Below are 18166 nucleotides of genomic sequence, written 5' to 3' on the forward strand. Positions count from 1 at the left end.
TGGGTCACTGGGTTAGTGCTTATTTTTAATATTTTTAAGATTTAAATGCCGTGGTTTTTATGTCCAACTCCAGCGCCAAGCTCATCCGTGTTTTAATTTCCTTACCCTCTGCTGCGCATTGTTGATCGCCAACAGACCGAAATCCTTCTGCACAGAAACATTCATAGCTTCCCTTGGAATTCATACAGTCCTGGGGGCAAGTCCTATATGACTCACACTCGTTAATATCTAAACACAAAAAAAATACTAGTCAAAAGATTGCAAAACTCTAATTATTCTAATATTACACGCGATCTAGTGTTCAAAGACAAATGTGAAATAACAAACGTTTTTTAGAAGATGACTCAAGAAAAGATTGAAATCTTTCATATTCACAGTAATAAAAATGTATCACATACCATTCCAATGTTTCTAGTGCTCGTGATACAGCAACCAGAGATCCAAAACTTACCATCACATGAATTACGGTCAGTTTCGCTGGCTTTGTATCCTGCCCGGCATGAACAGATAAATCCGCCTCCCTCTAAATTGGTGCAGTTGTGTTCACAGGTATTTTCTGAACAGTGCCGTTGTGCCCCTCGATCTGATTAGAATTCAAACAAATACAAACTAAAGAATACTGCGGTCTTCCGCTTTGATGTTTCTTAAATCAGTGCATGGCTGGTGATCACACCTCGAGGCATGTATACAAGTTTTATATTCAAAAAACGAACGGAAAGGGGGTCGAAGGCAACATTTCACTCTGAGCTGCCCTGATTTAGGCAACTGACAATTCATTTTACATGCAGTTTACATGTCTAAAGTAACATGCAGAACAGAACTTTAAGCAGGATTTCCTCTATGATCGAAATGTTTGGGTTTATTCACTAAAGGGAGAGTTGTTTTACTCCCTCAATTAATATTTCTCATGAAACTAGACCCGTATGATGCATAACTCAATGAGTAAATAGACTTTGAAATGTTTTTATTGATTTAAATATACTTTATACAGGGGCAGCCAAGTTCTTTCTGCAGAAGAAGCTCACTGGGATTTATAATCTATACTGAGGTCAAGGAGTTGAAAACAACTTTCACAAACTGTCCTATTAGTAAATAAAAAAAATGTTATCACCTTCACAGACAGACTTTTTAACACAATATTGGTGTAGTCTTTGAGCCAAAAAGGGTTTGCAACGGTAACCAAATTGGATAAATAACTAAATGGATCATTGGGTTAAATCTTCCCACTTATAGTTGCCAAATTTCATTTTTTGCACTTTCCTACTATTCCTGCCTGTCTAACAAATGACCCCTTTCCACTTCGAATCCAGCCTCATCTCCATCCCCTCGTACTGTTATATAAAACATACAATCCCATGATTGTCTCTCGTTCTGTTGTCCCTAAAGTGGTGTTAAAGATGTTCCTTCTAATTTCCCAAATGTTCTGAATATGTGACTTACTACAGCCTGTTTCATCCGAGCGATCTCCACAGTCATCGTAGTTATCACAAACGTACTGAAGTGAGACGCAATGTGCATTGTTGCATTTAAATTCAGTGCTGCCATCACAAGGCCTTGGAGTTGGTGTTGTGTTACCTAGAGAAAAAAAGATAATAAAATGATCTTCCTTTCTGTCCAAGGACCATGTACTCCGCTACTAAATGCAATAGGATCCATGGTCAGATTTGTGAGGACTAGATAGATGGTAAGTATGAGAAGGGTAAATGTAGCGGCTGCCTAACCATGTCTAGTATTATAACCTGCTCCAGGTACATACTCATGCAGGTCGAAATTAAAATTGCATTTGGCCTGGATACCTACGTCAGAAGAAGTATGGAGCCTGAGGCTTATGGAGACTTGTTTGAAAACATCTTTTATAATTAAAGGGACACTCCAGCTATCATATGCTCCTTAACGCATACAATAGCTCAGTGTGAAATTATTTCCTACGTTTAGTTTTTTTTAGAGTAGAGTCTTTTCTATACATTTGGTACCCTATCCATCACAGCTCCTTTAAAGTACTTTAATATGCATTCTTCATTGGTGGGGCTTTATGGGGTATTGCACCATTACACCGATATAGTCACCATACTGCATTAACTCAGGAGCCCCCTTACTACACAGATAAATATATGCAAACATAAAAAGTATCTTTTCAGCTACCTGTAACACTTTATCCCTCAGGACGTATGCAGTATCACACAATACTGAAACAAAACCAACCCACACCAATTATTTTCAGTGTAGAAGTTTGCGTATTGTGTAATAACAAAGAGGAATTACCGTTAGTTCTGGATGACTCTGAATGAAAGAAATACTTACATTGTTCAGGTATTTCGTCACTATTATCCCCACAGTCGTCCACACGGTTGCACAGCTCATGCCTGTAGATACACCTGTTGTTCGCACATCTAAAGCGAAACGGTGGCTCACAAGGAATATCCACTGCAACATACAACGTGGACACATGAGAATGTTAAGTTCATACCTCGGAACTCTCTAAGTTAGTTAGGGTCAATGTTTTTTTTTTTCTTTTAATTTACTGAAAGCGTGGTGGAACAGACCCACAGTCTGCACATCACAATACACTCATTCTCCCTTTTCACTAACAAATGAGGCCGTGAAAGATTTTAGACTGGTTTAAGTGGTTGCCCCTAAAGTTAAATCATTGAGGTTTCTGGAAACTCACCCTACTGAACTATACATTATACAGGACTAGCTTGGCACAGAAGCCCCACTTACCAGTGTTGGGTATTCATAATAATCTGTGAGTTTTAACCACAACACTCTAGCAAACTCTCACGTTAGTGAGTAAACCCAGATTTAGTTTGCCCTACATACAACACTCTCTCAAAAATGAATATAAGACAGTCTGAAACCACAGACTGCTGTCAGATGCCTCTAATTAATGAAAGGCTATGGGAAGATGACGTGAATCTGTTGCTTGGGAGTAAAAGTCCCACCAACTAATCCGGTGCTATCTGGTGCAGGTCTAGCCCTGTTCATCGTATTCTCTCCCAACCTGCATGTAGCAAACCAAGCCTATCATCTACAAATAAAAGAGATGGAACCACCACAACCCATTCACCAAACCGCTGAACCCTGTTGTAGATGCTAAATCATATTTAGATATTAACTATTATCTTACAACATAAGTGCAGTTCTTCATCGGACCCGTCTCCACAGTCATTGTCCCCATCACATCTCCAGTATGGTAGAATGCATATGTGGTTCTTGCATTCAAACATAGAAAGTGGGCAGTATGTTCCATTTGGATAGCGAGTTGCTGATGAAAAAAAATATATAAATGCCAGTAAATGTACTGTAGCTAAATATAGAGTATTTATAGAACAATATCACCTGCGTCCCTGACATTTACATTCTGAGACACTTAGAAGCCGGTTCTAAGACAATGTTTCCCAACTAGATAGAATCTCTGCTGTCTAAAACATTACCCAGATTCCTGGAAAATGAAATGAAGACGTGACAGCGAGTGACAGTGAGTGGTTCTTGGCTCTCGTAATTTTGATATTACAGAATAATACACTACACCTCATAAGTAACTTTGTGGTTCCCGGTGACATTTTTACTATTTTCTAATAATAATGCAATATTTTTCAGGTTTGTGAAAAGAATACAATACTAAAAAAACACAATACCAAGTCAACTTTACCAACTACACCAAACATAAGATGTCAAGTCTGGCGTCTTGACATGTTTGGGAAAGATATTTAAATAGACCTTTGCAAGAGAGGGCTTCTACGTCTAGACCAATAGTAATTAGATTGGTGGATCGTAAAGATGATGAAACCACCATGGATAACGAGAAGTTAGTGTTGTCATATAACCAATTACATTTTAATGCATTCCTTAATATCATGTTTAAGGGGATTGTGTAAGTAATTACTTCAATGTGGATAATAAAAAAAATATTTCCTGATTTAATTAATTGGGTTGAAAAATTCCTCACCTTCATTAATTTCTAGTTATGTCCAATCTATTTTACAGCTTTCAGATCAGGAAATTAAATTAAATGGTGTAATATATTAAATTAGCAGATGAATCTTGCTCCAGTGGATGGGCATTAATGTGTTGCACATTATTTGGTTAACCCATTCACTTATATCTGTAGATTTCAAAATATCACTCTTTGACATTAAAATTTCAAACTCACGGCAAGTTGCTTCGTCAGAATAGTCAAGGCAGTCTGCAGTTCCATCACACCGGAATCTCTCAGCAATGCAGTGCCCACTGTCACACTGGAAATACCCTGGGTGGCACGTTCTCATATCTAAAAACAATCAGTACAATAATATTAGTAAGTAATGTATCTCCAAGTACCGTGCTATCTGAAGATGTTCTCTCATACCAAAGACATCATTTTACACCTAGGTTATGGAGAAGTTTGTTAATTTCTCCCAGACAAAAACTGTACTTGTTGACCTAATCACACATCTCTATGAAGGTAATAAACTGAGGTTTAGACATCAGGTTTCCAGGTTCTGGATATCACGTAGGCTCCTATATACAATACGTGCTGTAATAATTAGTCTGCATTAATATACCATCGCTTTGTCAGATCCCAATATATTTTTATCACATTCTCATTATTTGATTATTTTGCTGTGCTATAGCTCTACCTACAATGTATTTCCAGCTCATTCGATGTTTTCATTGCCTTGTAACAATATAAAAGGAAATAAAGATCAATTTCTTACCACAATCTCTTTCATCTGAGTTGTCACCACAGTCATTGTCGTGATCACACAGCCACCGGCTGGGAATGCAGTGAAGATTGTCACAACGGTATTCGCTTTCTGTGCACTCTCGAGGACCTAATTTAACCATTTAAAATATCACATTATAAAGACATCCGCGGGTAGCACATAAACAATGGGGTCTTAAACCCGTACTTAATAGACACCAATGAGGAACTACCCACTGTGCTCATTCCTGGACTTCACATGGTGAGTTTTTCCAAGACTAGGAAACAATGTAATGGCTTTCAAGATATCCAAATAATTTATCTATACGTTATTTGTGTCGTTAAAACTCATGGGAGGTGAACCTTCAGAATGATGAGTGGAGTTGGAGAGCTGAAGAGTTTGCAATTCCATTACAACTCTCTGCTTAGAGAATAAACTCATGGCTTTTGTTACAATTGTTTGTATATGTTTCAAGATTATTTCTATTATGGATTAGGACATTTTATGACCAGAGTTTCAATATTTTTAAACTAACAAAACTCCCTTAGGATACAACACAAGTAAATCCTATGAGGACAGCCTGGGCGGTTATGGTATCTCTTGCTACTTACTGCAGTTTCGTTCATCAGAATGATCCTCGCAATCATTATCGCCATCGCATTTCCAGCGCAGGGGAATACAACGGTGATTGTCACAGCGAAAATCCCCTCGTGGATCGCAGGTTCTTTGCTCTGTGAATTCCAACATTTCACAGGTAGGGCTTACCAGGCCAGTGACAGTAATGATTATGAAATATTTTGTTAATCCCTAAATGGTTTAATAATAGTTGGCATATAGTCTCGCAGGATAATACACTGCCGTTAATATATGAGGAAAGACATTCTGCTAAATTCATGCTGACAAATTAATTATGCTTAATACTTTAATTAATAACCCTTTGGCCTCATCATCCTGGGAATGGTTTCCAAATGATCCAAGTATACTATTACACCCTGTGAGAATTTCTACATTAAAACAGGGAATGACAAATCATATAATGTCTGTATCATAAGACAACATAATAGAAATATGATTGGGAGGCAAAGGCTTACGTGTATTCTTATTAGCAACATAGGAATAACGTACAAGAGTTACTGTTATCATACAAAAATAATAGCAAATTGATAGCCATTGAAAAAAAAAAAGTAAAAATGGAAGTAAAGTGAATATGAAATCTTACTTACCACAGTTTTCCTCATCGGAGTTGTCTCTACAGTCATCGTATCCATTGCACACGGCCCAGAGAGGAATGCAGCGATAGTTCGTTTTACAATCAAAGTCAGTGTGATTGTCACAGCGATACGCGGGACCCACTACAAAACAGGCAAATACAGTGTGAAATTCCAGAGAAGATGTTAATAACAAAGAGTCTGATGGCAGATAAGAACCATTCGGCCCATTAAGTCTGCCCATTGTTTCTTGCTGTAAAAAACTCAACCTTTTTAGTCTTGTATCCCATGCATGGCTAAATTCAAGCGCTGTAATAGCCTTTACCGCTTCAGCTAAAAGCTACTTATCTACCACTTTTTCAGTAAAGGAAAAACCTTCTTCATTACATCTACGCAACGACTTGTGCTTTAGAAACCCTAAAAAACTTTAAGAGCATTGACTTAGTCTACGGGCCTAATACACAAAACACTGCAATCAATACAACACTGAGTTTGAAATCCTATCTCTGAGACATCATTGGGCTGGCTCCGACCTTAGTGAATAGACCTACCACCTGTGTGAAAATGAGACTATATTCTCAATCAAGCAGTTTATATTAGGCGAGAGTACTTGAGTTGGTCATCTATAGAACACTTGAAATTGTGTTTTCCCCGGGAATTGCAGCACAAACTTTTCCATCACCGTATTTCAAATCAAATACCAATGTCATGTCAACCAATCATGTCTACTATTGCTGCCTGCAGCAGACTTTGCTCTAGAACTTGTAGGAAGCTTTCATTGGGCGTATAAATCCCTGTTAATAAGAAATAAGCAATATTTTGAGTTGATTGCTTACTGCATTCCTGGATGGGTTCATCTGAGTGATCTCCGCAGTCATTATCGACATCGCATTTCCAGCTCTGTGGTATGCAGCGGCCATTATTGCATTTAAATTGCCCAGGATTGCAGGTTCTTGTTGCACAATGAGCGCTGTCTTCATCAGAGTTGTCTCCGCAGTCATCCTCCGTATCACACTGCCACGCCTCAGGAATACAGCGCTTGTTGGCACATTGCCACTGATGGGTATCACACTGATGATTTACTGAAGAAAGCACATGGCTTAGATTTAATATTAAATACTGGATTCTCAAGAACTTAATAAAGGGATTATTCAGCTACAGGACTGACGAGAATTGAACAAGATATAAAATAACAAAAAAAACTCACAGCAAAGGATGGGGTCCTCGTCCGAACCATCTGGACAATCACGTTGAGTGTTACATAGGAAATGAGGACTTGTGCAGTTTCCGTCACCGCACTGGAATTGTCCAACGTGACAATATCGATGCGGGCAAATAGAGGGTTCGTCTGAGCCATCCCTGCAGTCACGCTGTCCATCGCATTTCCACCATATAGGGATACATCTGTGAAGTGAACATTTTTACTGTATAAAACCTCATGTAGTATACCACACATGTCACAGAGATGTACAGTGAAAATGCATTGTAATTCATACAGCTGCATATTAAGTTGTCCCTCATCATGGGCACATTTCTTTACGATGTCCCCAGACACATAACTCAAGGGCTTTTCCAGGACTGTCCCTGTGGAATGCCCTGGCCTAACTTATCAGACTATCTCCATGTCTTCAAAATGCCTCCTAAGAATCACTTCTTAAGGGAAGCTTCTCCACTTTTTAACTCCCTTCCTCCCACCTACCCCTAGCTCACCTGTTCTAGCCTCACTCCTGCTGTAGGGTGTCTACCACCATATGACCTTACTCTTCTGTCTGTACATATGTATACATGTATCATTTATTTGAACAGTGTTTACACTTGGACACAGTTGTGTGGCTGGTCCACGTCAAACATTTCACCTCCTTCTAGATTGTAAGCTGGTTTGATCAGAGCCCTCTTAAAGTGTTGCTTTGTGATGTACTACCTATTATATTTTGCTTGCCTTTTGTATATGATGCCACTAAATTAATAATAAAAAGACTTGTGCATTTGGATAAGTACAAATGTATCAATTTTGTTAATTCGTACAAATGTTCGAAATGAGGAAGGGGCCCCATTGAAACAAATAAAAATGCTGGAAGCTCAGAATTTTCCTTAGAATTTTGTTTTCTGCACTCACTGTAACTCTCTCACTGTCTCTTATACTCTCCACCTTGTCTGTCTTCCTTTCCCCTGCTTCTTGTTCTTTGCATCTTCTACTTCTTGGTGTTATTTGCATCTTCAGTCTTCTTTCTTCTATGGTGATCCATTTCTCCTGGTGATCCACTACATCATGCTGACCTCCTGGTGCACTTCACGGATGAACTGGAGACAGGTTGTCTCCATGGTATGCACCAAGGCTCCGTTCTGGTGCAGAAGTGCTCCAGGAGGCAGAATAATGCCGAGAGTAACAGATCACCAGGAAAAGCGGATCACTGGAGAAGAAATAAGAATGGAGAAGCAGAGAACACAAAGGAGAAGAAGCTGAGACATTGCAAGAGAGAGTGAGAAATAATGTGACAGATATTAAGAGTGAGAGACAACAAATTTCATTTCTGAATAACCAAAAAGGAACCGGAAAATGAGTGTGAATCATTTCTTTCCATGTGTACAAGTCTAATAACTGTGTTTATGAATTTTGGAAAATTAATGGTTTAAATACCATTAAACAAATGAGCATACCTTTCACTATCGGCACATAGAAACTGAGTACTGGAGCATGCTGGGAGGCAGCGCACCACACTTCCAAACTGCATAGCCAAGAAATTATCTGGACATTCGCACGTATACCCTTGACCCCCTTCCTTAATTAGGCACAGATGAGAACAGCCACCATTATTTCTTCCACAAGGATTATTCACTGGAAAAATAAAATATTTGAGCAATTGATAATTCTTTATCAGCATTATTTATTAAGATTAAATTAAACAACATCATAGAGATACATACTATAAACATTTTTAAATGTGAATATTTAGATTCATATTTACTAATTGCTTTTTTATGATGTGCACGTTGCCCACCATAGTTTTGTAAAGTACATTAGTGCTATGGGTGAAAAGCTAATACTGGATCCATACAAACCGCATCCCCATTACATTTGAGTCGACATTTCAGCATTGCAATAGTCTGGGACAAGTTCAAAAATGCTCCATAGACTTATCAATGAATGGACCAGTAACTCTTCGCCCAGGCTACTCATTTTTTATATTAGCTGGTAAAACATAGTGATATTCCACGCCTGTCAATAACTAAAATTTTTGGGGAATGTGAACAACTTTAATGTTGACATTTTCTTGGTGAGGACAAAGGAATTTAAATACAAACTAAGACTACAGGAGCACTGGATAACACATCATGCTATATGGTTACTCACATATGGGTTGTCTGTACGGATGATACATGTGGATATCAAAAGGCCTGTGTGTGGTGTTCACCAGCATAGTTCTCCCCGACCCGTTATACTTGTTCCCTTTTTCCACCGTTCTTGTGTTCCAGTCAGTCCAATACACTGTATCTTCAAACACGGTGATCGCATAAGGATGGGGCAGAGTGCCATCGTACACTGCATGTCGGTGCCTGCCATCCAAGTCTGAGTATCTAAATGGAACAATGGAAGAGCTACTGAGACATGTGAATAAACATACAACTCGTATGTCCTCAGCTCTCTGGTTGCATGATTGGTGTGATAAAATAATTTAAGATTGAGCATAACAATCGTTTTCAAAACAGTAGGATTTTTTATAGTAATATAGATTTGGGACATTTTCATTGAATGAAGATTGCAATGAATGACTATGATAAATGGTCCTCTGTTTTCTTTACTTATATTCATGTGAAAATAGGCACAAAACACTAGAGTTAAATAAGTGGTCAGGTGATGTGGTCAGGTATACCACCAGGTACCATCAGGTAATCTGGGAATTTCCAACAGAAGGATAGAAAGTCCACCATTAAATATTCCCATTAAGATGTAATAAGATGTACCACTGGTAACAAAATGTATTAACATTTTCAGGTAGAGGATAAAAAACACACAATATGAAATGATGGAATTAATCTTCAAAGAAAGCTGTTTTGCCTGGTATGTAGGTTGCATCATGATACATGGTGGATGTTCAACATCCTTCACCAAAAAATGTAATACAACAAATTGCTTTTTTCATGTCTATACATACTCAATATAGTTGAGGTGGGCATCTGCCCAATAGAGATTGTCATTGGTGTAATCGATGGTGAGTCCATTCGGCCATTCTAGTTTGGTGGTGATGATAACCGTTTTGTTCTTGCCATCCATGCCCACTCGGCCAATATATGGTTTGTCTCCCCAGTCTGTCCAATAAACATACCTGTTGAAGCAGAAAATTTTAACTAGGAAAATGTGTTTTCTACATAAAAACAAAAATTAAAGACATGGTTTCTTACAAAAGAGTTAATTGTTTGGTGCAAGGAATTTTAATGATTGATGATCTTCAGAAAATGAATACAGCCCATTTAACCTTCCCATGTTCCATCATACTGTGAAACTTCAAGGCTTACTGGTCCTTTGGTGTGGGATAGGCTTTTACCTGGTCAGTATGTGTACGGAATACACAAAAACATTAGGGAAACATTTGTCATTCTAAAGTCAGTACAAACATGTGAATACCAACAATGACTCTCACTCTCCAACTAGCCACTTTATAGAAATTAAATCCATTGTCTTCCAATAGTCCAGCGGCTCCCATTACAGTAAGGCTGGAGGCACAGCACATAGGAAACATACAATCTCTCAGAATGATACGAGATTTGGCTGTCAATGGGGTTCTGGTACACAAATTGTACAATGAATGAAGTTACTATAGCCACACGGTCCATTATTATGCAACCTAACTGCCAACTAACCATGTATATACTAGTATGATACCATGTATGTTCTTAGTTTTAATACACTATGAATACCCAAATTGACAATGAAGCCCGTGTGTACAGATAAAAAATCTTGTGATGCATGTTTTGGCTACAATCCCATTTATAGGCTCACAAGTAACAAGGCTAAGTCTCTTCCGATGATTATAAATGCAATTATTTTAGTGGTATTGACAGTCGAGTGCTCTATTCTTGAAAGCTAACTATTTATTAGGCTATGAGAAATTGTAAGTAGATATTAATAAGAGGAGGATTTGGTTGCATGTCATTACCTTGTTACCTTTCAGGAAATATCAAATCACAGTGATAGCAGATTTGGCATTATGAGAATCATGTACTTCTCATTTCTACAAATAATGGGCAATTATGTTTCTGAAATACCATACCCCATTTTAGGATGAACCACGATTGCTCTGGGATGTTGAAAGCAGTATGTGTTATTAACGTCTACGCAACGGTCAACCAACTTCTTCCGGAACCTTCCATCAAGCTCCGCAACATTCAAGCAGTCTTTAAAGGAATCCACCCAGTACAATTTTCTATAATTAAAGGAGAAATGTTAGTTGTTGTAGCATGAAATTGAGAGCAGAATGTCCAAAAGATGTAACAAGATGTAATAACAAATATTTACAAAGAAGTACATCACAACACTCCATCTAAAATATTAATCAACACTTCTGATGTGTAATAAAAAAGTATAAAATATAAAAAGCTTCCACGCTTTGTTCACATTTGAGTGATTTGCATGCTGTTGGGAACAGTAATGGGATCTTCGAGTATATGCATTTTCAGGTCAGTACACATATATATCTACATCTAGAAATGTATCTTAATTTCAACATAACATCAACAATATTCAGAGTATCAAGTGAATTCTACATACCTGCCGACCCAATCGATAGCTAATCCTTCCCCATTAAGAACATCATTGTTAATAACTGCTTCTCTGTTGGTTCCATTTAGGAACATCCTCTCAATAACTTGTCTTCCAAGATCAATCCAATATAATCTTTTGTCAACCCTATCAAAGTCTAAAGCTACCACGTTGCTGAGACCTTGCAAAATAAGAGAGTAAGACAGCCCATTTGCAGTGAGGTTCCTTATATAATATCTATTGCTAAATATCAAGTAAGGAGCAATATTGCTGTTTTGCCGGCAGCTTCGTCCATCTGGCTCCCGTAAGTAGCCTGGTGCACATTTGCAGATGTAGGAACCTTCGGTGTTCTCGCAAATCTGACTGCATACAGAAGGAGATTCACTACACTCGTCTATATCATCACAGGTCCGTTTATCAGACATGAGTCTGTACCCAGGACGACAAGAACAGAAGAAGCTTGTTTGTGTATCTGTACAGTTATGATCGCAACCACTGATTGATGGATCATTGCATTCATTTATACCTAGAAAAAAAAGCTAATTCATTAATGCAGAACTTTAACCGTTCAACCATGGAGTCAATACAAATGAATTTGAGATGGGACCACCATGATATTTCCTAGTACACAAAATTGGTACCCTTTTAGAGAAAACATAAAAATCTAGTTCAATTCAGTATCCAGTACCCATATCCCCCACGTATATGTTTTCTACAACTGGACTGTGGATATACAACTACTGATATGGAGCTGAATGTCAAAAATACACATTTACTTTTTTTTTTTTTTAGATACAATGAAGAGCTTTTTTCTATTTCCTTAGTTCAGGATCTTCCTTGGTAGAAAATGTTTTTTTCAAAACTAGGAACACCAGGAATGTTCTCAATCAGGCAATGTTTGTGCCTTAACTGAATGGTTGTATTGTGTGACACAATGGCAGACTGATTGATATTTCACTTACCACATCCCTTTTCATCACTGTTATCAGAACATTCATCTATCCTGTTGCAGACTTTGACTGCTTCAATACAGTGGCCATTGTCACATTTAAAGAAGTGTGGTGCACACGTTGCTTCAGGAGTACTACAGAGATGTTCCAGCTCATCGGATTCATCTTCGCAATCATTGTCCCCATCGCAGACATACATCTTAGGGATACAGCGGCCATTCTGACAGGTGAACTGTTGTTGCGAACAGGGTGGATAAGTGCATCCTCTTTCATCACTGTTATCTCCACAGTCATTGCGTCTGTCACACCTGAAAGATCAAACCATGGATAATGAAAATCATGAAATGTGGCAGTCTTTCATGTATGTCTCCAGCAATTAAGTAAAGAAGACCTAATGAAATCAAGCATCACTGTCATCCTTGTACTGCCATCCAAACTCCATGACAGTTAGCTATAATTAAGAAGGCAGCAACGCATAACTGACCCCGAGTCCTATCGGAGGTGAAGCGATGACTTCTATGTGGCTTTAACTCAAAATTAAAGAGGGTCTACGAGTTCATACTTTAGCATTTGGTGAATTTTGTAACATTTTTATTCATAACTTAAAATTGGGATTTATTATTAATATTTGGACATTACCTTGATATGACAAAGTCTATTAGCTATTCATTTTATTATAGTTGTTGAGATACACTTACCTAAAGGAACTGCGTATACAAAGTCCATTGTCACATGTGAACTCATTAGTTGTGCAAGATGTTCTTGTACAGTTCTGATGTTCATCATAAGCGTCGGAGCAGTCAGAATCCCCGTCACAAACCCAAGATCTAGGAATGCACCTCCTGTTTGGAGGCCTGTTATTAATGCAGGTAAATTCAGTCGCAGCGCAGGAGCGGTTGGCTGACAAAAGAAAGATATATAAGTAAACGGCCAAAACCTTTGATGGAGAAACAGGCCTTGAAGAAACACATCTTTTTGCTGGATAGAAAATTAATATTGTTCAACTCTACTGAATAAACAGGTGGAAAATATTTTTAAGGAAGCAGCACCCTCTATGAGACCACATTATTAATTTTCACTTAAAATGCTCTTTTCATTTCAAATATGTTTATGGGTTCTTATCTTGTGGTTCGGGATAGCAAACCTTTTCCCATGTATTGATTAACACAACTTCCTTGTATCTCAACCAGCTGTAGATGGAAATCCTCATCTACTTAGCTGTTGCTACTCTAGTGATTATCCACCACCCAAAATTAATTGCCGCTGAAGTCTACCAACCACTGTTTTACATCCATAACTGCGACAGAATTTGGCATTGATGGGCAGTTACCTTACATCACCTTCCACCTTCATTTTGTAGAGGTAGTGTGAAAACAACACCCTATCCTACCTTCCCTGTGCAGTGCAATGGCCATTTCTGCCTTAACAGTGATCAGGATGAGGGCCTAGTGGGACGAATGTCAAAACTAAATTCCTGCTGTATGAAGTGCCCCAACCGGATTAGGACAACTGGCAACTATGCATGCCTTCTCCATCATTTCGCCACTGTTTTAAATAAAAAGGAAACCCTTACCACAACCGTGCCTTTGGTCCTCATCACTCATATCACCACAGTCATTATCACCATCACAAACCCATGCTCGCGGAATACAACGGCTATCGTCGCATCTGAACTGGTCACTTGAACAAGTACGTACATAAGTAACTGGGGGGAGAAAAAAAACATGAATACAATTGATTATTGTTAGCCCAGCAGATACATTTTAGATTTTCTGATAAGGAAAAGCCTGAGAGGAAAAGCATTCTCTGGCACCAATTTACTCAGGGAATGTAAAACAACAGAGGTAAAATCTGAAATGTCAAACTTGGTCTTCAGTGATAAAAGAATTCTACTCATCTTACGTGGGCTCTCAGAGATGCATTAAAACCTTCTACAAACGTATCGCTGTTTTGCTCTGTGTATGTACATACCTCAGGTCATCTCCAGTAACGTGAAGCAGATAAGCTACGTCAATTAAAGCAGACCTCAATGTCAAGCAAGGTCTACTATGCAAGATCACTTTATTGTATTGTTTTATACATGGAAACATTGTGTGTTTAAAAATAAATATTTAAGGTTTTTCTTCATTGTTAGAAAATAATTTATTTTCCATAACTTAAATTGTCAGATACCTTCCAGTTAAAAGTTTCAGTTACTCTTTGTGTAATGTTATGGAATGTGAGGGCAATCTAAGAATGCCTTCAGAAACAGAAGCTAATTAAGGAAATGTAGCTGCCTCCAAATGGTTGTTGTTTTCTAGAGTAAGCATAATAAGGGGCTTGGTAAACATTTCCGTGCAAGATTGCCAGAAAACAAATTGCTACATGAAGTACATCTTCAAAGGGAAGTTTAGTCTGTGCTACTAGGACACCAGAAAAAAACACCCTTGCCGTCTCAAAAAGATCAGTCATCTGGAACTGTTTCTTTTCACGGGAGACAAAGGGAAGCTGGCAACCCTCAGGGGACCACAGGTACAATGGAGGCAAATGAAACAAAAACTGGAGAACGCCTGTTACGAACATTCACAAAGAGTGGGATTAATATAGGTTGGACCTACGAATTAAACCAGAGCTTGCACTGTCCAGGAAAGTGCTCTTAAAGAGCCGGCAATCTGCTGTGTCGGGGAACAAACAACTATTTATGTTAAAGATAATATGGACTACATGCCATCACTCCAAATTACTACAAACTACCAACTGACCACAAGATGCTGGTTCATCTGATCCATCTGTACAGTCAACTCCTTGATCACAATACCAATGGCCAGGAATGCAGCGTCCAGAACTACAGCGAAATTCGCTTTCTGTGCATGTAAGAGAAGCTGAAAGAACGTACAGAATGCAGACTATTAGAGTTTGTCAATGTGCCTAGGCCTAACATACCTAAACAAACATTATATATCTAATAACAGTAATAATATAATATATAATTCCATATGGACCCACACACTACATCGGTTTACAAATAGAAGTTGTCCACGAGTGCATTAGTCTCTACATTATCTCAATAATATTATGTACAAAAATATTTTCTCATTCTACATATAGTCTTCTCTCTACAAATATCCTGGTGTAGGTTAGTAATCTTCTATTTTTCTTTTCATTCATGCTAAACTTGTGTATCTATGTCCATGGATGCTACTCCTTTATGAACAATTAAGTCTATGAATCGATAATGCCATTGAATGTGCCGCAAAACATAGTTCTTCTTAGGAGGTAAACAATCCACCTGTTTATTGGCTAATCAAGAAACATTATTTCAGCAGATATCAGTAATCCGATTGGTCACTGGAACCCTTACCGCAGTGCGTTGAGCTTTCATCACTCATATCTCCGCAGTCATTATCTCCATCGCAGAGATAAATCCGAGGGATGCAAATGTTAGTGCTGTGACATTTGGTATATCCTGACTGGCAAGTGCGATCAGCTTTAAAAAGAGGACAGAAAGAGTGATGAAAGATATTACATTACAGGTGCTTAATATGACTTCTTATGATGCAAGATACTCAGTCTTTGTTCATCATAATACTTCATCAAGTAGTTTTGGGCAAATAAGCAAAGTAATTCACAACTCCTCTTCTGCCAAAGCGGGAAGAATTGTGTAAACAAAAAAAGGTACATCTAGCATTCAATGCCGGTAATATTTCCTTATTTTGGACCATTGAAGAATGGGGTTATATCGTACACAAAAAATACACAATTTTAGTAAAATTATGTAAATTTGAAGTGTAGACAAACTATATGGGCAGATAGGTCTCTAGAAATTAGCTCAATAAAAGTTAAAATCAAATGTTTTAAGAGGTTTTAAGAAGTTATTGATCTTCACACAAAAAAATAAATCTTATGAGTATTCCCCTTTGGACTTATAGTCAACACATCGACTTTCAAGATCATTAAGCTGGCCTGAGAAAACCGACTTGTTAAATCTTGAAAGCCTTCAACTTCCTAAACATTAATCTTCCTGCATGGAAGCCAAACAAGGTTTGCTTTTGAAAGAACAATTTTCCAAATTAAATTAATTTATCTGTTCCTTTAGTTGATATTTCAAGTAAAATATGCAAAATAATCATGATTACACATATATGATTATCTATGATCCCTGCATAAAACAGATCCGCCTGTAGCCACGGGAAAAATAATAACTGCTACCAACATCGGAATGTCTTCCATGTATATTAAAGGTACCCAGGACTAATGCCTGCAAACTTACGGCAATTTCTCTCATCAGATGTGCCGTTGTCATTGCAGTTGTTGACTCCGTTGCAGACATTAGAAAGTGCGATACACCTTCCATTGTTGCAAGAAAACTCCGTGTTTGGGTCGCAAGCCCGGAACAAGCAGCCAATCTCATCACTGTTATCTTGACAGTCATTGTAATGGTCACATCGGTAATGATAAGGCACGCACCGGCCGTTCCCGCAAGTAAATGCTGTCGGCGAGCAGGTATGAAATGCTGCCGGTTGAGGAAAAGGCAAAAAAAAAAATGTCAAAGTGTTTTTTTCTGCTGGGGGGGATTTATTAACAATCCACAGACACCGTTCATACTGTACCTGCTATAGCAAAAGCAGCAGCAAATCGGACTGCATGTAGAATAAAATGATCACAGGTGTTAGTACTATGAACATTCTCTGTTCTAAGCTGGTTGAACAGGACATTATACAGGTAAGGTGGATATGAAGCACCAAGACTGAATTTAAATCATTATTTTTGTGGGACGTATGCAGGAAATAAACAAACCAAAAGCAAAAACTGATGATAAGATGATAAGGGCAAAGAAAGAAGCATCAGGACTACTAACACAAAGTGCTCTTGATGTGGTTCATTGAGAATCTAGTCCTAAATCAATTATTAAAACCGATGATTTGTACATAATATTTGCCATCTAGGAAATGTATAGGGTTTTTTAAATGATCTCACATGGGCTGATGTTAGTGTCTTGTGTATGTTTTTCCCTTAAAATGCTGCTAAGATAATGGTATTTTTCCATAGACAGATTAACCTATTTATTGATTTATATAAAACATACAGTGAGCTTTGCTACTTTTTCTTACCACAAATGCGCTCAAGTTCATCACTTCCATCTCTGCAGTCATTGTCATTGTCACATTTCCATCGTTCTGGAATGCATCGTCCATTAAGGCAGGTAAACTGACCACTGTCGCATCTCGTGCCGTTGTCTATAATGCAGTCTTTGTTATTATTTGCCAAATACCATTGACCTGTTGAAGGGCACTGACATTCAGCTCCATTGGGACCTGTTAAGATAATTTAATAATTATGATCTTATAAGGCAAGACTTCAGGATAGGCATAAGGTGAACTCGATGTAGGTTGAGCAGGTTTGCGTAGACAGGGCCGGATTGGTCATAGGTCATACTGGGCAAATGCCCTGTGGGCTGGTGACTGACAGCACTTCTCGGCCAACTTTACTTCAAAAATGTAGAAAAGGGCCAGTCACTTGTGATTTATGACCCCCTGGCGTTAAAGCACCAGTAACAATTTTATCTCTCCAACCAAATCTGAGATT

The 18166-nt window shown here is 38.2% G+C and overlaps 1 protein-coding gene across 1 annotated transcript in view; it reads right to left on the bottom strand.

Moving 5' to 3' along the window:
- The window catches only part of LOC149285932 (low-density lipoprotein receptor-related protein 2-like), a 100962-nt gene that overhangs the window by 8190 nt on the left and 74606 nt on the right, over positions 1–18166 (bottom strand). Inside the window, exons 44-66 of the mRNA XM_089494658.1 lie at positions 17692–17895; positions 16851–17093; positions 15942–16067; positions 15343–15462; positions 14175–14306; positions 13300–13501; positions 12614–12909; positions 11661–12177; positions 11164–11316; positions 10048–10218; positions 9246–9469; positions 8552–8729; positions 7101–7297; positions 6730–6975; positions 5909–6037; positions 5297–5416; positions 4698–4814; positions 4154–4270; positions 3128–3265; positions 2302–2424; positions 1441–1575; positions 452–583; positions 106–228 (exon numbers count right to left, since the gene is read on the bottom strand). Coding sequence (XP_089350784.1) covers positions 106–228; positions 452–583; positions 1441–1575; positions 2302–2424; positions 3128–3265; positions 4154–4270; positions 4698–4814; positions 5297–5416; positions 5909–6037; positions 6730–6975; positions 7101–7297; positions 8552–8729; positions 9246–9469; positions 10048–10218; positions 11164–11316; positions 11661–12177; positions 12614–12909; positions 13300–13501; positions 14175–14306; positions 15343–15462; positions 15942–16067; positions 16851–17093; positions 17692–17895 — 4143 coding nt within the window. The remainder of the gene's footprint in view (positions 1–105; positions 229–451; positions 584–1440; positions 1576–2301; positions 2425–3127; positions 3266–4153; positions 4271–4697; positions 4815–5296; positions 5417–5908; positions 6038–6729; positions 6976–7100; positions 7298–8551; positions 8730–9245; positions 9470–10047; positions 10219–11163; positions 11317–11660; positions 12178–12613; positions 12910–13299; positions 13502–14174; positions 14307–15342; positions 15463–15941; positions 16068–16850; positions 17094–17691; positions 17896–18166) is intronic.

Source organism: Sceloporus occidentalis, unplaced genomic scaffold (assembly GCF_023333645.1).
Source record: "Sceloporus occidentalis isolate IW3139 unplaced genomic scaffold, rSceOcc1.0.p SCAF_74, whole genome shotgun sequence".
Lineage (NCBI taxonomy): Eukaryota > Metazoa > Chordata > Lepidosauria > Squamata > Phrynosomatidae > Sceloporus > Sceloporus occidentalis.